Here is a 15283-nt window from a genome sequence, read left to right as displayed (position 1 = left end):
TCAGGAATAGAGTATAGACCTTTCCTCGGACAGATCTTGCAGACTCTTGATCTTTGCCTGCCACTGGTAAAATCTCTTCGTGTGCCGCATTGGAATTTGGATGTGGTGCAGTTAGCTTTACCTCCAAATCTTTTGACCATCTGATGTTCATGGACGACATCAAGCTGTATGGTAAGAGCATCAAGGAAATAGATACCCTAATCCAGACTAAGAATTGTATCTTGGGACATGAGGATGGAGTTTGGAATAGAAAAATGCACCTTGGTCAATATACAAAAAGGCAAAGTAACAAGGACTGAAGGGGTAAAGCTACCAAATGGGAATAGCATCAAACACATAGATGAGACAGGATACCAATACCTGGGAATAATGGAAGGAGAGGATATAAAACACCAAGAGATGAAGGACACAATCAGGGAAGAATATATGCAGAGACAAGGCGATACTCAAGTCAAAACTCAATGCCGGAAACATGACAAAAGCCATAAACACATGGGCAGTACCAATAATCAGATACAGCACAGGAGTAGGGGGTGGACGTGCTGCTCAACTCTGCAGCATAGACCAGAAAACTAGAAAACACATGACAATACACAAAGCACTACACCCAAGAGGAAATAGACAGACTATACATAATGCAAAAGGAAGGGGGAGAGAGCTACTAAGCAGAGGACTCAGTCAACATCGAGAGCAGAGCACTGGGGCAATATCTGAAAACCAGTGAAGACGATTGGCTAGGGGTGCATGGGAAGAAGGACTGATAAAAGTACAGGTAGACAAAGACCCAGTATATACAGAGACAGGAGAATGAAAAACAGAACAGAGGAATGGCACAACAAGACCAATGCACAGACAGTACATGAGACAGACAAAAGAACTGTCTAGCAATGAAACATGGCAATGGCTACAGAGGGGAGAACTCAAGAAGGAAACAGAAGGAATGCTCACAGTGGCACAAAACCTGGCCCTAAGAACCAGATATGTCCAAAGAACAATTGATGGAAATAACATCTCACCCATATGCAGGAAATGCAATATGAAAGACGAGACCATAAACCACTTAGGAAGTGAAAGTCCGGCGCTTGCACAGAACCAGTACAAAAGAGGCATGCTTCAGTAGCAAAGCCTCCACTGGAGCCTGTGCAAGAAACACCCACAGCTTGCAGTAATATGTGGTACAAACACCAACCTGAGAAGTGATAGAAATGATCAGGCAAAGATCCTCTGGGACTATGGTATTAAAACAGATAGGGTGATATGTGCCAATAGACCAGATGTGACGTTGATTTACAAAATCAAGAAGAAAGTATCAGTCATTGATGTTGCAATACCATGGGACACCAAAGTAGATGAGAAAGAAAGGAAAATTGATAAGTATTAAGACCTGAAAATCGAAATAGGAAGGATATGGAATATGCCAGTGGAAATTGTACCATAATCATAGGAACACTAGGCATGATCCCAAGATCCTGAAAAGGAATCTGGAAAACTAGATGCCAGTAGCTCCAGGACTCATGCAGAAAAGTGTGCCACTAGAAACAGTGCACTTAGTGAGAAAAGTGATGGACTCCTAAAGAGGCAGGATGCAACGCAGACACCTATAAGACCACCCAGTCGAATAGGATGACTGTGATAGACCCCTCCAAAAAATAATATGAATAATTAATAATACAGTGTATTTATGTAAATGGATGTAATATTGCAATCTGTCTCCACTGGCAACATCCTGTGAAGTTTTTTGCCAGAAATTATTGCACTGTTATTCCTCAAACTAATGATAAAACTGAATGGAGTGAAACTAAAATTTTATGAAGCATACTAGTAATCTCATTCTTTACACTTAGAGCTACCATGTACAATACTCAACTTGTTTACCCTGTGGTGATTTAGAAACTTTATTTTGGGTAGAATACCTGTATCCTAAAAGAGATGATTAAAGAGTTGGGGAAGTAGGAAAAATAAAATGAGGATAAGAAATGTATACAGTATGCTGTACATTTCGACCTGAAAGCTTTCTCCCCTCCTTGCATGTTACTGGGAGAGTTTATTCATTGATGATTTCCTCCGTATTAATGTATTAGGATAAGTAGCTGATTTATGTCAGGATTTTAAGACTTGGGACTAGGAGCTCTTATTTTTAAAATTAAACATTTTTGCCATTTATATTAGATTGTTTAACTTTCTGATTTAATGTAGGCATATGATAGTGTGAAGATTATGTTTTAGTATGTGGATATAATTAAGCACAGAAGTTAGTGGTAACAGGTTATCAAATTACATTAGTTTGTTGGAGATGAATTATCTTTTTGTAGGGTGAATTGTCTCACGTGTTATGATCAAATAGTTTATTAATCAAGTATCAAAAATACTTTTGCAATTTATATTACAGAAAGATCTGAATGTTCTAGGACAGTCACGGCTGTCAGGTGATGTTTGCCTCTGAGATGGAACGACTTATGACACAATGGAGCTTGCTAGGTATGAAGGATGGTTTACTACTGTGTTGCTGAGTGAAAATTACCTTAGTACATTTTGGCTGTAGTTTCAGTATTCACTTTCAACAAGTTTATGTGATAAGGAACATGCAGTTCATTATTATTATTAAATGGTTGCCAAACAAATGGCCCAAATAGTCAAATTCAGACTAATGTAAATATAGTCCATTAAATGTATTTATATTATTTGCACCAATGCATTGGAGAGTTAGTTGATTTACACAGTGAGGAAGATGGTTGTCTGTGATTCATTAAATATTTTTGACTGTTATCATCCAGGTTCCATATTTGCTCCTATTATCAGTGAGAACTTTCCTTTCAGAGGGCCTGTACAGTACATTGTTGGTAGTGGGACTTCCACTCCGTTACGATAAAGTCGATCCACCAGTGTTTTATACCCAGACCAGAAATGAGCAGTTGGTTAGTTTAGCCTCCGGTGTCTAAATGGAATAGGGAGGCCAAGAGTACTGGATATTGGATGTGGCTCACAAGGGTGCTATTAACTTGGCACTTCTTAAGAATATCGGTAGCGTAAGTTCTTAAAGCATGCTTCATGTCAGTGATCAAATTTTCTTGACCATTCTCCTCCCTAGATTTTGGACTTCAGTCTTATTCTATAGCCAGAGATTTTTAACCTTACTAAGGCATGGTTAAATTCATTAGATATGCTTTACTTTTAATTTTTAGCTCACCCAAGGTAAAGAGTCAAAGTGGTAGCACTACAGTTAAAGTTTGCTATTGATATTTATCTTTGTATATTTATATATATGTCTGACATAAACTTCTCATTTTTAAGCCTCTCAGAGCCACAGGATCAATTTTGACCAAACTTGACTTCAGCATCCTCGGGTGAAAGAGGTGTGAACAGGATTAAGTTTGTTTTATATGGGACCATGCACCCTTCAGACCCGAATGATTAAGAAATGGGTAGAAAATAGGAAGATGTCATTTCAAAAAGCTTATCTAGAACTACTAGATATAAATGACAAAGCTTAGTGAACTTCTCTGTGTAGCATAAATTCAGTTTTACTCTGCAGGGTGGGGTTATTTCTAACCATATTTTCACCAGTCGCAGAAGCTGTGTTAAGGGGTCTGGCTTCTTTATGTTTTTGTCACCAGTATTGAAAGACCTCACAAATTTTGGGGCTTAAACTTTTGTCAGTTTTTCTGTACATTTCTCTTTAGAAATCTTTGTGTTCATATGAATTTTGATATCCAACAGGATGTTTTGGTCCCTAAACCCGTGAATACAGGGGTTGACTGTACCCTTTTGCTGGACTGGAGTGGGGAAACCACTTGTGAAATTACTGGTAAAAAGTTTTTTTCTTATTTCATGCATTACTACCGTGAAACAGTTCTCCTTGCATTTCAATAATTTACTTACTTTTTATGTATTTATGTATTTGTCAGTTTATTTTTTATCTTCTAATAACTGATCTCTTCTTCCTGTATTTCCTATTACTGTAGTACTTTCTTTACTTCTTTCAAATAAACTACATACTCTTTGTAAGCTTGAATTTCAAGTCAGTGGCCCTTGCAGGCTTGTTTCATATGAATAGGGTTCATCTTCTGAGTATTAATAATAATAATAATAATAATAATAATAATAATAATAATAATAATAATAATAATAATAATAATAATAATAATAATAATAATAATAATAATAATAATATTAATAATAATAATAATAATAGGCTATACAACTACCTAGAGGACACAGACACCATCCCCACCAACAAAGGCTGCAGAAGGAAGTGTAGGGGCACAAAGACCAGCTCTAATAGACAAAATGATAATGAGAATAGTGAGAAGGAGAACCAGCACAAACATGCGCGGATTGACTACAAGAATGTGACATGATACTGCACATGTGGGTAATAGAATGCCTGAAAATATATGGGGCAGAGGAAAACACCATCACCTTCCTTAAAAATACAATTTGCAACTGGAATACAGTACTTACAAGTTCTGGGATTAGACTAACAGAGGTTTAACATCAGGAGAGAGATCTTTCAAGGCGACTCACTGTCCCCACTACTCTTCACAGTAGCCATGATTCCCACGACAAAAGTACTGCAGAAGATGGATGCTGGGTACCAACTCAAGAAAGGAGGCAACATAATTAACCATCTGATGTTCATGGACGACATCAAGCTGTATGGTAAGAGCATCAAGGAAATAGATACCCTAATCCAGACTAAGAATTGTATCTTGGGACATGAGGATGGAGTTTGGAATAGAAAAATGCACCTTGGTCAATATACAAAAAGGCAAAGTAACAAGGACTGAAGGGGTAAAGCTACCAAATGGGAATAGCATCAAACACATAGATGAGACAGGATACCAATACCTGGGAATAATGGAAGGAGAGGATATAAAACACCAAGAGATGAAGGACACAATCAGGGAAGAATATATGCAGGGCAGGCGATACTCAGTCGAAACTCAATGCCGGAAACATGGCCGAAAGCCATAAACACATGGGCAGTACCAATAATCCAGATACAGCACAGGGTAGTGGGGTGGACGAAGGCTCAACTCTGCAGCATAGACCAGAAAACTAGAAAACACATGACAATACACAAAGCACTACACCCAAGAGGAAATAGACAGACTATACATAATGCAAAAGGAAGGGGGGAGAGAGCTACCAAGCATAGAGGACTCTGTCAACATCGAGAGCAGAGCACTGGGGCAATATCTGAAAACCAGTGAAGACGATTGGCTCAGGGGTGCATGGGAAGAAGGACTGATAAAAGTATAGGTAGACAAAGACCCAGTAATATACAGAGACAGGAGAATGAAAAACAAGAACAGAGATGGCACAACAGACCAATGCACAGACAGTACATGAGACAGACAAAAAGAACTGTCTAGCAATGAAACATGGCAATGGCTACAGAGGAGAACTCAAGAAACAGAAGGAATGCTCACGGTGGCACAAGACCTGGCTAAGAACCAGATATGTCCAAAGAACAATTGATGGAAATAACATCTCACCCATATGCAGGAAATGCAATATGAAAGACGAGACCATAAACTACTTAGGAAGTGAAAGTCCGGCGCTTGCACAGAACCAGTACAAAAAGAGGCATGCTTCAGTAGCAAAAGCCCTCCACTGGAGCCTGTGCAAGAAACACCTGCTAGCTTGCAGTAATATGTGGTACAAACACCAACGAAGTGATAGAAAATGATCAGGCAAAGATCCTCTGGGACTATGGTAGTATTACAAAACAGATAGGGTGATATGTAGCAATAGACCAGATGTGACGTTGATTTACAAAATCAAGAAGAAAGTATCAGTCATTGATGTTGCAATACCATGGGACACCAAAGTAGATGAGAAAGAAAGGGAGAAAATTGATAAGTATTAAGACCTGAAAATTGAAATAGGAAGGATATAGAATATGCCAGTGAAAATTGTACCCATAATCATAGGAACACTAGGCATGATCCCAAGATCCTGAAAGAATCTAGAAAAACTAGATGCTGAGGTAGCTCCAGGACTCATGCAAAAAAAGTGTGCCACTAGAAACAGCGCACGTAGTGAGAAAAGTGATGGACTCCTAAGGAGGCAGGATGCAACCCGGAACCACACATTATAAAAACCAGCCAGTCGAATAGGATGACTGTGATAGACCCCCTCAAAAAAAAATATATATATGAATAATTAATAATGCAGTGCAGTTATGGAATAATATTGATTAATATTGCAATCTGTCTCCACTGGCAACATCCTGTGAAGTTTTTTATGCCAGAAATTATTGCACTGTTATTCCTCAAACTAATGATAAAACTGAATGGAGTGAAACTAAAATTTTATGAAGCATACTAGTAATCTCATTCTTTACACTTAGAGCTACCATGTACAATACTCAAATTGTTTACCCTGTGGTGATTTAGAAACTTTATTTTTGGGTAGAATACCTGTATCCTAAAAGAGATGATTAAAGAGTTGGGAGAAGTAAGGAAAAATATGTTGAGGATAAGAAATGTATACAGTATGTATTGTACATTTCGATCTGAAAGCTTTCTCCCCTCCTTGCATGTTACTGGGAGAGTTTATTCATTGATGATTTCCTCTGTATTAATGTTTAGGATAAGTAGCTGATTTATGTCAGGATTTTAAGACTTGGGACTAGGAGCTCTTATTTTTAAAATTAAACATTTTTGCCATTTATATTAGATTGTTTAACTTTCTGATTTAATGTAGGCATATGATGGTGTGAAGATTATGTTTTAGTATGTGGATAAGAAAACTAAATTTTATAATTAAGCACAGAAGTTAGTGGTAACAGGTTAGTAAAATTTTTTTTTATTAGTTTGTTGGAGATGAATTATCTTTTTGTAGAGGTGAATTGTCTCTCAAGTGTTATGATCAAATGGATTTGTTATTAATCTAGTATCAAAAATGCTGCAATTTATATTACAGAAAGATCTGAATGTTCTAGGACAGTCACGGCTGTCAGGTGATGTTGCCTCTGAGATGGAACGACTTATGACTTGTCGACTTGCTAGGTATGAAGGATGGTTTACTACTGTGTTGCTTTAGTGAAAATTACCTTAATTACCATTTTATGGCTGTAGTTTCAGTATTCACTTTCAGCAAGTTTATGTGATAAGGGAGCATGCAGTTCAATTATTATTATTAAGTAGATTTGCAAACCAAGCTAATTTAAATAGTTCAGACTAATGTAAATATGGTCCATTGCAAATGTATTTATATTATTTGCATAATGCATTGGAAGTTAGTTGATTTACTGATGAGAAGATATGGTTGTCTGTGATTCATTAAATATTTTTTGACTGTTATCATCCAGGTTCCATATTTCACTCTATTATCAATTGAGAACTTTCCTTTCAGAATGCCTGTACAGTACATTGTTGGTAATTGGGACTTCCACTCCGTTACGATAAAATTACGTCCACCAGTGTTTATACCCAGACCAGAAACAGAGCAGTTAGTTGATTTTGCAGCCCTCCGATTGTCTAAATGGAATGAGAATAAGAGTACTGGATATTGGATGTGGCTCTGAATTGCTTTCTATTAGCGGCACTTCTTAAGAATATCAGTGGCGTAAGTTCTTAAACATGCTTCATGTCGTGATCAAATTTTCTTGACCATTCTCCTCTAGGATTTTGGACTTCAGTCATATTCTATAGCCAGGAGAGATTTTTAACCTTACTAAGGCATGGTTAAATTCATTTAGATATACTTTTACTTTTTAATTTTAGCTCACCCAAGGTAAAAAAGTCAAGTGTGCTTTTCTGATTAAAGTTTGCCTGATATTTATCTTTGTATGTTATATATGTCTGACATAAACTTCTCTTTTAGCCTCTCCCAGAGCCACAGGATCAATTTGACCAAACTTGACTCACAGCATCCTCGGGTGAGGGGTGTGAGAACAGGATTCAAGTTTGTTTATATGGGACCATGCACCCTTCCAAGGGCAGATGATTAAGAAATGGTGAAAATAGGAAGATGTCATTCAAAAAGCTTATCTAGAACTACTGGGCCATAAATGACAAAGCTTAAGTGAAAGCTTCTCTGTGTAGCATAAATTCAGTTTTGCTCTGCAGATTCAGGGTTGTTCTAACCATGACACCAGTGGCTAGGGGAAGCTGTGTGCAGGGTCCTGGCTTCTTTATGTTTTGTCACCAGTATTGAAAGACCTCACAAATTTTGGGGCTTAAACTTTTGTCAGTTTTTCTGTGCTGCATTTCTCTTTGAAATCTTTGTGTTCATATAGTGAAAAGGGATTTTGACAAAAACCTATTTCTGAGGAAGGCCCGTGTCACCGGTGAAATTCCATACTAACAGAATTTCTAGGTATAAAATGCTAGATATACCAGAGAAAAAGAGCTTTCCAGGAATGCTGGGTTACTGCCCCCGGAGTGTCTTCCACAATGGAGGCGTCAGGTGTAACCAGGGTGAGTGAAAGGATCACAACCACAGAGCCACATAGAGCAGACATCCCCATGTCAAAACCCTCGAAAAGCGAGTGAACCATTCCGGCCCCCACGCTCATGCGCCCGCCAGGCAGCGACACCAGCGCCACCTACACTCATTCAGACTAGCACCACCCCAGGCCCGCGTATTACCGTAGAGCGAAAGCAGCTTCTGGGAGGTCACCGAGGTGACAGGGCCTTCCTCAGGAAATAGATTTTTCCTTTAATCAAAATCCCTTTTTAGGTCAGCCTGTGTCAGCTGGTGAAATAGTGATAGAGAATCATGCCAAGACTGCAAACTACAGAAAAACATACAAGGTGATCTGAAGAAAAAACACAGGCTATGAAAAAGGATTTAATTAGAATATGTCTCCACATGAAAAAATGAATAGTAACAGGTAAATACATTAATACAACCTTAAAAGTAGAATACAAAAATAGGAACACAATGCAATATAGTAGGCAAAGTACATTCAATAATACAAAATTACAAGGGTAAATATAAACATATCTAAGAACAAAGAGGGCATTTACAACATTAGAAAATTTATGGGGTACATGGAGACAAAATAAAAACAGCCCAGTACCCTAAGACAATCCAAGAATCACAGCATATCAAAATACAGTCACCAAAAGATAATAATAAAGGCAATAATAATGTCAATTATGAGGAGCAAGGCAGTGAGGCATGATCTATCAGAAGGGCAGGCAGTAAATGAGGCAGGCGGCGAGGGAAGGGGAAGGATAAAGGATAGTGGAGTGGGGATGACACTCCTCACAGCCACTGCTGAAATTTCAGAGACTTCGAGTGATTTTAAATAATGGCGTTTAAACACTAAATTGATTTCCATCCGTATATTTGGTAAGTTCGGCAAAATCCATATTATGAAAATAATTAGTGGAAGTAGCAACTGCATGGGATATCATGAACCTTGAGGACTGAATCCGGGTTAGCTTGTTGTCAAAATGCAAATTTGCTGTCTTATAGCATTCAGCGAAAGAGTTCCACCTTTCTCTCTGATAAAAAAGAGTTGACTTACACTGTGGAGTTCTTAAAAGGTAAGACTTTAAGGTATAGACTGGGCATAAAGACTGGCCCTGTGGAAGAGCACCACCTTCAGGGACACCTGTCTTGAGGGTCCTCGTTTTTAGCTAAATCATGGTCAGGAGAAGAACCGGCTTCTCCGGACGGGAGGAAAACTAACAAAATCATCACCTCTAGAGAGCCGACAGCTCTGAAATTCTGGCCCTTGAAGCCAAGCTAATCAAAAATGGAGTTTCCCTTAACAGATCCAGAAATAAGGCATTGTGAGTTATCAATCTCCAGATGCTAACTTAAGAACATCATTGAGGAACCACGTAACAGAATGTGGGCGCGTGCGGGTCTCAGGCGAGTGCATGCTCTAGGAATAGATATGAAAAGTAAGAATCTGTAAGGTCAATTTTAAAACCATATCATACCTTCTTCAAGGCTGACTTAGCTGTGGTAATAGTGGCCAGGGCGAGATATATTCAAACAATGATCTAAGAGGTAACGCTAGGTTATTGATCATAGTTTGAGCTTCAGATGCCTTCAAAAAGGAAGCTAATTTCTTGACTGCTGAGTCATATTGTCTGAGAGTAGAATCTCTCTTATCTGATTCTAAAAACAGAGTGTTAACGGGGTCAATGTTTGCTCCCTTTTGAGCAGCGAACTTTATAAAGTCCATAAAACTAGGGCATTCTGAATTTTTAAGGAAGCTGACACAGTCTCGGTTTGTACTACTTGGGTCAATCTGGGATTGGGAATCCGATGACTCCGCAACTTGAGTTCCTGAAGCAGAGGGAACCAGTTGCTCTTCGGCCAATAAGGGGCTATCAGGGTCAGTTGACCTTGAATGACCTGAGTTTGTGCGATGCGCCAACAACATGTTTATTGGGGGAAACAAGTATATCTTCTCCCAATTGTTCCAGTCTATGGTCATTGCGTCCGTGGCATAAGCCTGAGGGTCCAGGTTCGGGGCCACATAACAGGGAAGCTTGTAGTTGCTCTCCGTCGCGAACAGATCCACTTGGAGTCCCGGAACCCGACAAATCCAATTGAATGACTCTCCGTCAGAACCACTCTGTCTCCGAATTGGTTCTGAACCAGAGATCGCCACCACGTTCATACCCCCACTAGGTGGGTGGCGATGCCAGCTGTGCTTGTTCGCCAGGGAGAAAATAGCTACCATCACTTGGTTTATGCGACCTGATTTGGAGCTGCCCCTGTTGATGCAATGAACTACCACGGCGCTGTCCAGCAACAGCCTGATGTGAATCCAGCTGGGGGGGCGGATTTTCTTTAAGGTTAGAAATACCGCCATAGCTTCCAAGGTGTTTATATGGAACCGTTGGAACATTGTAGACCATGTTCCTTGTACTTTTTGTTTTGGCAAATACCCTCCCCATCCGCTTAATGAGGCGTCTGTGTGAACCACCAGCACCGGAGGAGGGAACTGAAGTGGGACTGTCTTGGACAGGCCGCTGACTGTGGACCAAGGCATGGTCTACGCCTTTAAAATCCGTGGGATGGAGGAGACCTTGTCTCTGAGCCTGACATTGGCTCGACTCCGCCACACTCTGTTTATGTCCTTTAATTTTGCTTTTAAGAGCAGGTCCGTCACTGAGGCAAATTGAAGGGAGCCGAGGATTCTTTCTTGGGACCGGCGGGATGCTGCTTTGTCCCTCAGAAATTTCCTGGTAAGGGAAGCTATCTCCTTCTGCTTGGACGACGGAAGGGATAGCGTGTCTGAGGACAGATCCCTGGAGGCCCAGCACTGGAACCGGACTCCGAGGTCAGGCGGGACTTCTCTCTGTTCAGCTGAAGCCCTAACGACTCCAGGAATTCGATGACTATGGCCGTGGCCTTCGGCACTCTAGAATGACCCAGGGCCCAAATTATCCAATCGTCCAGGTACGCTGCTAGGGAGATCCCTCGGGACCGGAGTTGCTGCACTACCGTTTCCACCAGCTTTGTAAATATCCTGGGGGCTATATTTAGACCGAAAGGCATGACCCTGAAGGAGTAGGTTTGTTTCCCGAGTCTGAAACCCAGGAACGGAGAGAAGTTCCGCGCAACCGGGACGTGATAGTAAGCGTCTGAAAGATCGATAGAGGTGGTGGCGGCTCCGCAGATAGAGTCCATTGCCTGTGCTACACGTAAGCATCTGAAATTTGTCGCATTTTATACAAAGATTTAGATGCGACAGATCCAGAATCACTCTTTGCTGACCGGAGTCTTTCTTTGGGACAGTGAACAACCTGCCTTGAAATTTGAGGTGCCTTACTTTCTTTATTGCTCGCTTGTTGAGCGGTTCCGCTATAGTCCTGTAGGACTCTGGAGAGTGGCTGGTAAAACCTGATCGGGGAGGGGGTCCTTGGTCAGCTCCAACCCAGACCTTTGGACACAATGCTGTGTGCCCAAGTTTCCTCTACCACGTCCAGGTTTTCCTCTTGGGGCGGTGTTAGCTTTGCCTCTGTAAGGGGCCCGACCTCTTCCCCCTTGCCTCCTATTAAGGCCGTGGAAAAGACCCGGCCCTCGCCAGGTGGGATTATGCACCTTGATGAAGGCGTGCAAAGGGTGCAGCAGGGATTGAGCTGGTTGGACCAGCACGTACTGTTGGGGATGAGCCTTAGAGGTGGAGGGCTGGGCCACTGCCGAGACCGGGACAGCTTGGACAACCGTCTGGTGATGAGGTCTCTTATGTCTCCTGAATTGTTTACCAGACTTGGTCTGGGAGCCGCCAGATTCTGGGGTCTTCGCTTGTAAGCAGACCGCTTTGTAAGCAGAGATAACCCAACGTGAGCGAAGACTTTGGTTGGCTCTAGTAGCCTCGCTCAGCACACTGGCTACATCTTCATCTGGGAAAAGGTTAGCGCCCCAGATAGAGCTCTTCATGAGCTTGTTAGGCTCATGACGTATGGTGGCATCGGCAAAGATGAATTTCCTACACTCCAGCTTAGCCACCATAAAGTCATACAGGTCTGACTGAAACCCTGCTAACAGGGATTTAGCCAGAACCTGGAAGAAGGGCTCTTCTGCACAGGAGACGGCAGTCGCTTCTGTGAGGCAGACGGAGTTCAAGGACCGGCCTAATCTAGTCCGGGCCTCAAATTCTGCTTTTAGCAAGGCTTCCGGGAGCTTAGGAAGCTGCTCGCTAATTAATTAGGCGCGCAGTGAGCATCAGCTTTCCCGTAAAGGTGGACGGGTCTTTCCAGAACCTCCTCACCTCCTGGGGTGAGGATGTGGAGTCTGTCTCCTTAATTGAGGCAAGGGTTGCGCTTCAAGAAACGAAAGCTCGAGCCGTAGCCAGAGCCACTTTGTTGATGCAGGTAGGCAACTTATCACCTAGGGCAAACATGGTGTAGTTGCCTTAAAGTGTAAGCAGTGTTCTCTGCCTGCCACTCCGTGGAGTGCGCAGGAGAGTAGACTGACTTAGTCCTAAGAGAAGATCACCGTCTCTCTAAGGACCTTGTCACGACCGTACCAGAGCCTCCGTCAGCCTACTTGACCTGGGTAGGGCGGAGATCGGGAGGAAAAACTCCAACTCCTCCAAGCGTCTCATGCCAAGACCTTCGGTGTCAGGTGTCTTCATGCGAATGGCACGAGCAAAGAAGCAGCCAGAGGTTCCGGCCTTCGAAGGAGGGAGATCAGCCGTGTCGGGATCTCATACTGCGGTTGGCTCGCGGCGCAGGTATCCCCGCCAGTATGTTGTCATGGCTGTGAAGCTTCTCTGATATTTTGGAAACTTCGACTCGATATCATGAGAACCTCTCAGAAGGCGGGATTATAAGCGCCTCAGGGTCAAAGGCAGGCCAGCTTGGTCTTGGTGCCCTCTTACTTGCCCTTGCCCGGGTTCAGGTTTGCTCCCGGAGGCTACAGGTGCGGAGACCTTAGCCTTGACGAGAAGAAAGGAGATGCTTTCCTGGAAAGCGAGACTTAAAGTATCGCCTTCCATGAAGTCTTCCAGCTTCAACTTGAGGGACAGCTGATGGAGCCCTGTCACCCAAGATGGAAGACTTTCAAACCCTGAAAAAGAAGATGCAGAGGAGATGGGAATCAAATAGGCGCCGCCCGCAGCCTCACTTACCTCGCTACCTACCACTTGGTCCGGCTCCGTGTTCATAGGTTCCAGGTCCAAGTCCAAGGCGGCGACGTCCTCCGACACCTCCGCATAAAGGATATCCTCTTGGGGTGGCTGGGTCGCGTCCCGGATCTGCTGGATGATGGGGTTGGCCAACTCTTCGGGGACCGCAGCAGCAACCCGGGCGCCGGGGTAAAGCAAGTCACGCAATTTGGCGTCGAGGACATAAGGCTTCCCCGACGGTACATTTCTTCCGAACCCAGCCACCCAGGCGCGGAGAGACTCAAGGGAAGTCTTCTTAGAGGACTCGTCCGCCTGGAAGAAACAGAGCAGTGGGGCTAAGAAACTGAATATAAACCACGAATACAATATAGGCACTAAATGGGCTGAAAAGGCGTGAGGCAGGAGGCGATATCTTACCGACTCGTCCTGGATACTAGCGCACAGAGCGAAGCAGACCTCACAGCCATCGGGGTGCCAAACAATAAGGTCATCCAGCCGGACCGCACAGCCAGCGTGGGACCGGCACACCACGTGCCCATAGGGTTGCTGGAGGGAAGCGGCGCACCCCGGCTCCTCACAACGAACAGTCTGTAAGTGTAAAAAAGTATATGAACCTACCACTCTAAGCAACCTAAAGCCGGTAGGCCAGGGTATTTCAACCTACTACCGGAATACTCCGGCGGAGAGAAAAACCCCTCGTCAGAGACGGGGCCACCAAGCCATAAATTAAACAGAGTGGTAGGCAAGTTACTTCCCGGTCACCGGAATACTCCGGCGGAACGGAAGAACTTCAGTCCAACAGAGGCCCTACAAGGGTTGCCAGCAATAAAACCAGTGGAACCCCAGGGCAGGACACCGGACCGTAAATAAAAGCATAATACTAATGAATATGTATCGTAGTGGCGAATTGACTCACTCCTGCTTGGAGAATAAATATATATATGCAAAATATAAGTGATAGCAACGTGTTAGGTAACAAGGAAAGAATCGTTATCCGAGGAGACCGGGCATCTCTCCCCGGGCCCGAACCTCCGCCAAGCTATAGGTGGGTGGGGCAACCGTCATCGCAAGGCCAAGAATAATATAAGCTGGAGCAGCGTAATCAACCCAACTAAAAGCAAATCAAGCGGAGAAGTCGAGAATAAAAGAAAAATGTTAGAAACCGCTCGATCCTGAAAGAGTAGGTAAGCGAAACATCAAAACAAGCTCAGCGCTACCGGGGACTGCTCTGGGAGGCGAATCCACCGGAAGTCCCAACTCAGCAGCCATCTAGCGTCACCCGCTTTGAGAATAGGCAAGAGCTGGCCTGAGATGGGGAGGAGGAGGTTGGTGGGGTAGGAGGATGAGGAGTAGGCTAAGTCAGGAGAAAACAGGAGACAAGGGAAAATGCTTCACCTTCGACTGCAATCACATGCATACGCCAAGTAAAATAATACTAGCGATGGCAGGACAAGCCTACCCCCGAGGAAAAATGGATAGCGACCAAGGTCTCAACACGCTGACTCCTGCCTAGACAAAGCCTAGGTCAACGCTCGTGCCTAGGCATAGCCTAGGCTAACAGAAGGGACAAGGGAAGGGGTGGAAGAGGAAATGGCAGGAGAGAAATTTCTGTGCCGAGAAGTAGCCAGGGTCGAAAGAAGGAGGCGGAGGTAGGCCTAAAATAGCCTAGAGGAGACACACCCAACGAACTCTACCCCTTCGAAAAGAAGGGGGAGGACAAAGGGGTCT

The 15283-nt window shown here is 43.1% G+C and overlaps 2 protein-coding genes across 6 annotated transcripts in view; one reads left to right on the top strand and one right to left on the bottom strand.

The window, feature by feature from the left end:
• The window catches only part of LOC136843775 (MTRF1L release factor glutamine methyltransferase-like), a 171081-nt gene that overhangs the window by 113958 nt on the left and 41840 nt on the right, over window positions 1-15283 (bottom strand). The window lies entirely within an intron of this gene.
• Window positions 1-15283, top strand: part of LOC136844294 (MTRF1L release factor glutamine methyltransferase-like) — a 38267-nt gene that overhangs the window by 11746 nt on the left and 11238 nt on the right. The window contains exons 2-5 of the mRNA XM_067113266.1: window positions 3183-3192; window positions 6931-7016; window positions 7363-7508; window positions 8692-8765. Of these exons, the coding sequence (XP_066969367.1) occupies window positions 3183-3192; window positions 6931-7016; window positions 7363-7508; window positions 8692-8765 (316 nt within the window). The remainder of the gene's footprint in view (window positions 1-3182; window positions 3193-6930; window positions 7017-7362; window positions 7509-8691; window positions 8766-15283) is intronic.

The sequence above is a fragment of the Macrobrachium rosenbergii genome, chromosome 12 (assembly GCF_040412425.1).
Source record: "Macrobrachium rosenbergii isolate ZJJX-2024 chromosome 12, ASM4041242v1, whole genome shotgun sequence".
NCBI classification, from domain to species: Eukaryota; Metazoa; Arthropoda; class Malacostraca; order Decapoda; family Palaemonidae; genus Macrobrachium; species Macrobrachium rosenbergii.
Note: the sequence above shows the minus strand (reverse complement) of the source record. Positions and strands in the feature narration are given on the sequence as shown.